The sequence below is a fragment of the Pinus tabuliformis genome, chromosome 2_1 (genome assembly GCF_031772625.1).
Source record: "Pinus tabuliformis cultivar Carrire ecotype Pingquan chromosome 2_1, CPIR1, whole genome shotgun sequence".
Classification (NCBI taxonomy): domain Eukaryota; kingdom Viridiplantae; phylum Streptophyta; class Pinopsida; order Pinales; family Pinaceae; genus Pinus; species Pinus tabuliformis.
Window position 1 is genome coordinate 545,156,365 of NC_142299.1, and position 10,700 is coordinate 545,167,064.

Genomic DNA, 10,700 nt, shown 5'->3' on the forward strand with positions numbered 1-10,700 from the left:
ATCTTAATCAAAATCACACATAAATAAACATTAGTACTAATTTTTGACAAATTAAAAAAGAACAGAAGAAAAAGAAAATAGAAAAATATTTTAGATTATCATAGGTTAACATGTTGTTATATATCATGTTTATTTAAAAACAGTTTATTTTTCTATGATTTAAAAAAATAGGTTAATAGTCCAAGACTCAGAGGTATCTAGCAGGAGCGAAAGTCTGTCTTTTATGGACCACCAGCAGGTTAATTCAAGTAATGAGTCAGCTTGTCTCTATAAATATCAGCCAAAAATGACTATCGTCACTGCGAATTTAACAACTAAATTATAATAAATTCCCCCTGTTAAAAAAAAATCAGACTACCTACTAACAAATAAAAATAAGAAAATTTACAAACCATTTTAAAAAGTAATATCACATCGTGACATAACCCACCGAGTGAAGAATCGAAGAACCCATCTCCGATTCTGTTTGGAAGTGCATGGTTCCCACAAAGGACTCAAAAGTCTTACTTTTAATTAGTTACAGACTGATTACAAGCAACATGCATATACTACATGCTGTCCCATGTTTTGCATATTTTATATATATTTTATATATATGTATACAATAATCAGCGTACCCTGCCCCAGGTAATCTGTTCTGGTTCGGGAGTAATGCATAACTTTTAAGAAAACAAATATTGCGCTGCAGGCCCACATTACTTTAGACATGCCTCCCTTGGCTGGCTAATCACGATACCATTTTACTAATAATTAAAATATCATTTTCAGGATAAGAAATACCATTTTACTAAAAGATCAAGCAGACGTTTCTGGGCGGTAAAGGTCCCACCGGGCATTCTGGTAACTACACTCACGCGTGGACGCGGTTTCCCCACGGTATTGTGTGTTTACTATTCAACTCTGGCTATATATAGAACACCACTTCGTTACCATCTCCACAATCTAATCTGTTGAACAATTTGAGTTTCGTGAGAGGGTACAAGACAGTCTCCGCATCTCCTTCCATTCCTTTGGGATCTAATTCAATTCAGTTTTGATGCTTGTAAGGGTGTACAAGTCAGTTTCTGAATTTCGTCACAATCCGCTGTAAGTGGAATTTTTGAAAGGATGTCTGAGAATAAACACCAGCACCACCACCATTTCCACCACCATGACAAGAAAGACGAGAGCCAGCGTGCCGCCCCACAAGCGACGCCGTACGAGAAAGCGGTAAAGGAGGAGAAGCATCATAAACGAATGGAGCATTTAGGTGAACTGGGAACAGTAGCCGCTGGAACGTTTGCACTGGTACTGTATATATCTCTCTTATTCCGTACTGTATATATCTCTTTTATTCCTTTATTCCAATTTTAGTGATGATGACGTCAATTGTTTTCCTCTATCAAAGGTATTAATCGTTTTCTAAAATCTGAATTACAATAATTTATTGTGAATTGATGAACTAGATCAACCGGAAAAATATATTTTCCGGACTTATAGCGTTTACCTATACTATCATCGTATTATTAATTAGGTCCTTCAGTGTGCAGTACGAGAAACAGCAAGCAAAGAAGGACCGAGAGAATGCGCACAAGCACAAGATTGCAGAGGAGATTGCAGCAACAGCAGCAGTGGGGGCAGGGGGCTACGTCTTCCACAAGCATCACAAAAAGAAGGAATCTCACAAGGAAGTGGAACTTCACAACTTTTAGCCACGTGCTGATGCATTTTATATAATTTTCTTTCCCTCCCTGAAGAAATAATTTGTCATGCTGCAACTCATTTCAGTTTTCTTTGTTTCTTCGATCACTCTTTGATTCTAGTAAACATTGTAATGTGAATAATTAACAATGCTATGCAATTGCTGCCATGAATCTATGTATGGAGCTTCTGATTCCAAGAGTACCATTTCAAATGTTTTAATTGTTGGCTTAATGTGTATATCGTGTCTAGTTCCGCCGTGGTTGGGGTTTGTGTAAATTGCGGGTTTGTTTAACAAGAATTTTTGTCTTAATAAGTCTCGATTACGAAATGAATTTTCGAGTGTTACAAAATTATTTTCCGTCCATCGCATCGGGAGTCACTTGCTGTACTTCAGCTGCAATCGTGTAAAACAGTGATCTATCTTCCTGCACAATCTGTTTTGACTCACTTAATTAATTACCCTAATCCCCCGGATTGTATATAACTGATATATTCGCCGTTCATTCCCTTTGGTTAGTGGCCATCGTGTAAAACATCCATGTAAGATGTTTTTATTCAATTGATTAATAAGCTAAAATTTCTGATTAAATTTTCCATAATAAAGAATTTTGTTAACTATTCTTTGGATATGAAGAAAGTTTTATGTAGGAAACTTATTTTTTATAAAAAAAATATTATTTTTAAACATTTAATCATGATTTTAACAAAGTTATATATTTACATGTATGGAATCATGTCAAATCACAATTTATTATTGTAATTTTATAGCTAGTCTAGATTTATCTTAATTTCACATTTATCACTCAAAGATGGATCAAATCTCAATAGGTTTCGCTTTTTTTTTAGTGCAAAATTTTATCACGCATAGAGATGATAAAATAAAGGAGGTATCTAATCTCTAGATGTGGAAACCTCTTTTTTGAGTGCAAAATTTGAGTAAAGGTTTGAATCTTGAGAAATTTGATCCCTCTCAACAATTCATAGATCCAAAGTTAAGATGGATCTAGGTTTCTAGGTTAGTTAATCATGTGTAGTGACATCATTTTAAATATGTCTAAGACTAATATGGTTATCTTAATTTTAAATTTATTCAGTTACCTTAGTTTTTTGACATTATAGAGATCATTAATAACTTGATGAAAAATGATGAAATAAAAATTTTGAATGCACAGTGGCGATGTGTACCACTGTTGAACCACAGAAAATGCGAATAATAAGAATACAGTCAATTGCAAATAGCCTTCATTTTCATATTCTCAAACTATTTTGTTCTATTGGTCTTATTGCCATCCCTATTAGTTTTTTCATATTTTCTTATCGACCATATGAAAATGGTAGTTGAAAATGTGTACCATTCAAATCTGTAAGGCAAGCTATTGTAGTAAATATATGTTGTCTCTTTGGGATATTGATAGTAGTTTTCTCCAATGTTAATCATTGTGATTTATGGAGTGTTAAACCCCAAGTAAGTTTCAATAGTAGTCACTTTTTATTACTTTATTTGAATGCAAAGTGACTAAAAATGTTGAATGATGGAAAATGAAAATAATAAGAATGTAGTAAATTACAAATAGTTTACAGTTTCATGAATCAAACAATTTAGATAAGTGAACATTTTATTTAAGATAAAAATTCAAGTTTTATTTAAATATTGTAACACAAAAATCAATGCACCTAATCAATAGTTTTTTTTTGTTTACAATGAAATCAATGCAAACTATTAATCTAATTACTTTAAAATTAACGTGCATCATGCATCTACTTACATCTAATAAAAAATCAGTGGATCTAGTGGAAACAATCAAATAGGATTAGAAATCAACATATACATTGAGATCAATGCATCTAGTGCATGAAATTAAATATGGTTACAAATCAACATGTACATTGAAATCAATGGATTTAGTATAAGAAATCAAATAGGATAAGAAATCGGCATCTATATTAAAATCAATGCATCTAGTGCACACAATGAAAGAGAATTAGAAATCAAAAACTACACTAAAATATATGCATCGAGTGCAATCAACCAAATATGATCAGAAATCAATATCTACATTGAAACCAATGCATCTATTTCCGTGAAAACCAAAATATTATTTGATTTCTAAAACCAACTTCTTTTACCTTTTGAAAAACCCTTACTTCCTCTTTATCCATGGGTAATAACTTTCAATATATATAATACTATATAAAATATGTATTTATCTATGTGTGTCTTTATTCTTCACTCTTTCTCTCCCCGTCATCTTTGTGTGTATATCCCTCCCTCTCTCCTTCTCTCTCTCCATCTCCCTCTCTCCCCCCTTTCTCTTTCTCTCTTCCTCTACGTCACTCCCTCTATCTCTCACCATCTCTACTTCTTTGTCTCTATCTCACCCATAAAACACAAACACTCCCTCTCTCCATATATATCTCTCTACTTCCCTAGCTATCTTTCACTCTCTCTTCTTCCGTCTCTCTACCCCTGCCATCTATATATGTATATTCATTTGTCTCTGCCACTTTTCCTCTCTATCTCACCTACCATACATACACACTCTATCTCCATATCTATCCACCTTTCTCTCTCTCGATATCAATATATATATCTATCTCTCCCTCTCTTTCTCTTCCCTTCTCTCTCTCTCTCTCTTCTGCTTCTCTCCTTGTCTCCTCTTATCTCTCTCCTTCTCCCGTGCTCTTCCCTCCCACTCTCCTCTCTCCCTCACTCTCTATCCATCTCTCCCTTGGAATCCTCACTCTCTCTCCACCTTTATCTCTTTATGTATTTCTTATTGCTTTCCTCTCTCTCCCCCTCCTACTCTATCTCTCTCCCTCCCTATCTCCTTACCTCTCTGAAGTTATCTCTTTTCTTTCCTCTCTCTCCCCCTTTCTCTCCCACCTCCCTCTATCTCTCTATCTCTCTCTCTCTTCCCTCCAAATCTATAACTATCTCACTCCCTATCTCCTTCACTCTCTCCCCTTATCTCACCTTGATATCTATGTGTTCATCTCTCTCGTTTTCCATTCTCTCCCTCTCTCTATCCTCTCCTTCTCTCTCTCTTCTCTCCTCTCCTCTCTTGCTCACACTCTTTCCATCTCTCCCTTGTCACACACTCTCTCTTGATATCTATATCTATGTCTTTTTTCCTTCCCTCTTTCTCCCCCCTCCAACTCCATATTTCTCTCCCTCCCTCTCTCCTTCTATCTTTCCCTCACTCTCCCGCTTCCATCTATATGTCTCCCTATCTATTTTCCCTTTCTCTCCATCTCTCTTTCATCTCCTTCTCTCTATATTCCATCCTCTCCTCTCTCCCTCACTCTCTCTACATCTCTCCCTTATGACTCCCTCCCCCTCTACCGCTATATTTATATGGATGTGTTCTTCCCTCCCTCTCACCTTCTCTCTTACCTTCCCATCATATCTCTCCTGATTCCTCTCTCTCTCTATCATTTAGCTGTGTCACTATATACTTTCCTCTCTCCTTCCCTCTCCCTACCTCTATGCCCATTCCATATATCTCTTTCACCCTCTCCCCCCTCCATCAATATGACCGAGAATTGTCACTTTGTGTAATTAATGATGCATGTAAGGTCTAATATATTTTAGATTTTAGATTTTGATTGTGAAATGAGTTATTGTTTTCTCTCATGCGGTATTGATAAGCCATGGTATTGGCCCATGGTATTATAGAAAAACCTATTTATAATTTAATAATATCCATGGTATTGTTGGGGTCAATATGCATGGTGAAGTTTATTGTAGATATTAAGTTTTTATGTTGTTATTAATTAAATTTAAAAAAAAAAATATGGAAACATTATTACTCCATGCTAAGGGATGACTCTAAAAATAAATTTGTTACATGATAACTATTAGTTTTGCATTAACCAATGAAAATTAAATTGTTTAACTTTGAAAAATCAGTACAAAAGATAGGCCATCAGTGCTCGAAATAACATTGAAAGTTAGTGTATTTGAACCTGCGAATTAATTCAATTAGTGGCGCAAAACTCGTCACTTCAATCCATTTTCACTTGGGCATCAGAAATATCACCCGTAATAGCATTAGAAATACTTTTGAGTTTAGCACCAAGTATTATTTCTTCCATTATTGCATTTGTTTGTACTTCTAGTTTGTCTCCCAATTGTGCTCCCTATTTTTCTTCTAGTATGACATGGAAACTAGCTTCCCTTTTCGTTTCCTAATTTATGCTAAGTTATGCTTTCATTATAATGTCATTTGTACCTTCAAGATTTTATTCCAATATGGCATCGCTTGTTGCATCTTGCTTTGCTTCCATTATGGAACCCTCTTTAACTTCTAATATGGCTTCCATTATAGTGTTTTTTGTTGCTTCTAATATTACTTGCATTTTTACTTCTTGGTTTGCTACCTGATTTCCTTCTTTGTTTTCCTCTTCAGGAATGCCAAGTTTGGATTGTAATATTTCTTCCATTATTACTTATTTTTTTCCTACCATAATTGCTTCTTTTCTGCTTCTAAGATAATGCCAAGTTTGGCTGCTAGTATTGCTTCCATTATTAATTCTTTATTTGCTACCTAAATTTATTTTTCTTCTTCTTATGTAATGTCATTTTTCCTTCCAAATTGCTTCTGGTGTGCTTCTAGTTTTCCTTCCATTGTTGCTTCATTGATTCCTTTCTTGTTATCCTCATGGTTTTCTTCCTTTTAGTTATAAGATTTTCTTCTTATTTAGTACCTGGGTTTGATTCTTTTTTAGGTCTGGGGTTTATGTCGTTTTAGTGTTGGGATTTTCTTCAATATTAGCCTGTAATTTTGATTCCTTTTAAGTAACCATTTCGGCTTTGTATTTAGAGCTAGTAATAGCCCCAACTATGGTCTCTAATTTAATTTTGAATTTTAATTCCATTTTAGAGCCACATTCTGCTTCCATTTTAAAAACTCATGTTGCTTCATTTATAAATTCCATTTATTAATTTATTATTTTTTATTTCAATTATATTATTTAAGTATATCATGCCTCTTAAATAACTTATATTATTATATATTAAGACATATTACATTTGAAATATTTTATAGCATACCATTTATAAAGAAGTTTTAGGGAAATGGACATCCATACAAACTAACATTATTATACTTATTAAATCACCATCATAATAAAATCTACAACATCCATTTTTTTGTTTTTTGTTCATCACTTAATTACTTGAATAAATTACTATAAAGAGTAACAAGCTTTTCTATTGTCTTGCCTAATGGGAAACCAATCGAGTAGCCAACATAAATCATTTTGTGTGTTCATTATTAATCAACATAAATTAATTAGTATGATTTTGCGACTAAAATTTAAAAGAAAAAAAATGGCATACAATGTGTGTGTTCATCTAGTATGAAAACACAAAGTTACATGTGTTAATTACAATAATAAATAATATTAAGTAAAACTATAAATAATTTCAACCACATAAATTATATTATATGGGATTTCATGTATTACAATATGAGTTTCCAACTTATTATTGGTTGAACTACGATTTACACATCACATATTGTTTCATCACTTCAAAACATTCTCATTGTGTTGTGAATGAATTGCAAGTGAATTCACCAATTCTAAATACTTGACCATCAATATGTATGTATGTGTCTCATGCAGGATATTGAATTTAAGGATATCACTAGATCAATTCTCTTCTCTCGTTTTTCTGCATTTGTTACTCTAGTTTTATTGTTCTCCTCTTTCTTCAATTCTTGCATCTTACTACCAATACTAAGTTCCTCTTTTGAAAATTAAAGAAGATACAATGCCAATTATAAGACATCAAATATTATGGACACTTGAATCACTATGTGGCTATATTACCTATATAAAAAAGAAAATAAAATGTCAACATAGAAAAGAGTATCTCGGGAACATAGTATTTGAACTTCATGAAAATCTTAGGCACAATCATGCCAACTAAGTTACACGTTAAGAATATCACTTTGTAGATAACTTGTGAAAACAAATGGAAATAAAATGACAACATATAATAAATAATCTATCACAATTGGTTAGAAAATTGCATCATAGAAAAAAACATTTCTCATATGGTTGCCCGTACATGTGGTTGGGTAACATGCCCCAATATCCCTCTCAAAGCATTCAATTATGCATGTTAGGGGATGTGAACTTAAAATTAGTATCTTAAAATTATGCATCACCTGTATGCAAAGGCTATGGTCAATTATGGATAAATTTTCAAGATCATGATATTAGAAAATAACATTAATCTCTGTAATTGAGCCTTGTAAAAAAGGTGAGGATGGCATGGAAAAGCTGAAGTTTACAATTTGGAAAAAATACTGCAAATATGTTGGAAATAATGGAATAATGTCATATTTCGTATGGAATGAATCTATAATTACAAAAAAATGATATAAGATAACCATCCTACTCATGATTGAAAGTAACATGCCCTACCAACTAATAGTCAAAATGTAAGGACAAGCAATAAACTATAAACCTACATTGATTATATGATGTAAATGCTTATGATGAATTTCAAGATAATTTTGGAATTAAATATCAATTTTATACCCTCCAAAACCAACATAGGAACCATGATTGGACAAAGGTATATCTTTGATTCAATTCATCATAAATTTCTCAAGTTTTAGCTATTATTTGATTTTCCTCTTTTTCCTATACTTAATGTAGCAACTACATAAGCACGATGTCATTTAATATGAAGGAATTAATCCATAGCAAGTACATGCTATTTTCAGTCACTGATAAATTTACCCTTCACTCACTTTTCAAATTTTGTAGTGATGTTTTATAAAAACATGGCATTTTCCATTGCCAATACAAGAAACATTCCAAAAAATTGCACAAAAGTTTGTATTGACATACCAAAAAAATTTCCTAAGTCATCTTTTAGTCCCACAAAAAACTACACCATAGATATTTGATACCTTCTTGCATTGGCTTGATTTTAAAATACTCTTAAAATAATATACATATTCCCTCCTTAAGGAGTGTTCTTACATTTCTATGGAACTCCATTGGATAGATATATGGCGAAATATTTCCTTCATTCCTGTGATCCTTGGAGCAGTGTCCTTCAAGGATTGATAAGCTCCCAAAAATTTTCATAAGAAATTAATCCTTTTTATTTTTTCCTTTTGACCTCATAAATAAATATGCTTATCTTATTTAAAATCCTTCTGTACCTCCAACTTGATAAACATTGCATGTGAGTACAACAAGTCACCTATTTATTTAAATTCTGCTTATATATTTCCAAGATGAATCCTAGGTTCTCCATTCTATAATCATAGAGTTGTAGAGGTTATCGGTCACATTTCATTTTCCCTCATATTGTCTTCGTTTTCCAATTCCACAATTCAGTCTCATCGTTGTTTTCCGTTATCTTCAATCCATGTTCATATCTTTCCAAAAAAAAATATTTCATTTGTATCACCTAATACAAATGTTATAACTACCACATGAAATGTTTCTTTAATCCCTTCACATCATAGCTTAAGCATCAACCCAACCATCAACAAGTGACCTGTTTTGAAAGAGATTCACCACATTTTTTCTTAACACAAAATGGTTAATCACTATATTCCTTTGCAAATTCCCTCTTGCAAAATTCAAAAATAAATATTAGGAAGCTAATAGTACGTACTACCTCTACTCTGAGGAAAATCACTCAAATTTGACCCACCAAATAACATTATCAAAGCATTCAATTATTTTGGGAGAATGTCTAATTCTAACTTCCATACTCTATCCTTTCAAAAAATAATTACCAGTTAAAAATAAACATATATATCCTTATCATGAGGAAGAATATATATTCTCTACAATGGATGGCCAAATGGTTTCCACATAGAACATAAATAAGTTTAGCTTAGCATCAAAGACAGGGATCTGTGACAAGTTCTCAAATGGATAGACAATTAGAGTCCATAAGTAGTTGGTGGGGTCTAAGGGTATGCAGTAGGAAGGCATCACTAGTAAAGAATTGATGAGATACATGAAAAATGTTCCTTCCATGACAACATTTTACACAAAAAACTTACTTTTTTATAGTTGATTTATCATAACACTATAAATATCATGCACACTCATGTAGGTCAACTCAAAATTGTATCCAGATGTAGCTAAAATACTATGAGATTGATATAAGAGATGAAGTAATAACCATACAAAATCAATATTTTTAGGAAAACATAAACATCTTGAAAGTTAAATGCTGACATGTTATAATTCAAGATATTATTTTTTGATAAATTTAAAAAGAATATATCTAGAAGGAACTAAAAGAAAATACTATTGTATATCAATCCAGTTAATCAATAACATTCATTGTGTTTGTCTCTTCGATAAAATTTGCTTTAGTATTCTCTCTGAAATCTCGCTATATGACCATTGGCTCCCAACTCAATCCTTATGTACCATCCAACAAATTTCCTACAATCACAGGCTCACCTCTAATCCAAATCTTTTGAAAATGTCCAACATTCTCACATTCGATATCCTGAATAGTTGGACAATACACATAATTGTCTTTGATATCGTTCTTGTTACGTTCTCTACTAAAATTATTAGAACATTCAATCTTATCCTGAGATTATTCTTGAAGCATAACAGACATTAATGGGAATTCGTTAACATCTCTCACAATTCACAACTACTGACATGTTTTTGTTCTTTCTCCTCAGGTTTTGCAACCCAATTTGATTCAAACATGCTTGTTAACTCTAACAAATTATTTCCGCAACCACCATGTTATTTTTGTGGGCATGGAATAAAAACATCACAATTAACTTTCCAATATCACAATGGTTTAGGCACATGTGTAGTGTGACTGCTAACAAACTCCAACCAACGTTCCAAACTTGTACTTCCTCTTTCTATTTTCTTTTGTTTCCTATTCTCTAACTCAACATAATTACAATTTGTAAACTTTATGGTATCAACCATATTTTTAGAGCTAATAAGATTTTTTGTTAGGTCCCTATAATACAGGTGTATTCCCTTTATTGCTAATG

General features: G+C 32.6%; 1 protein-coding gene across 1 annotated transcript; it reads left to right on the forward strand.

Annotated features, from left to right (window-relative positions):
* Positions 1 to 963: 963 nt before the first annotated feature.
* On the forward strand, positions 964 to 1,820 carry LOC149201453 (abscisic stress-ripening protein 2-like). Its single transcript, XM_089399729.1, has 2 exons — positions 964 to 1,287; positions 1,530 to 1,820. Exons 1-2 carry the CDS (start codon positions 1,108 to 1,110, stop codon positions 1,689 to 1,691), a joined length of 342 nt encoding a protein of 113 aa, XP_089255855.1. The 5' UTR covers positions 964 to 1,107; the 3' UTR covers positions 1,692 to 1,820.
* The last annotated feature ends 8,880 nt before the right edge of the window (positions 1,821 to 10,700 follow it).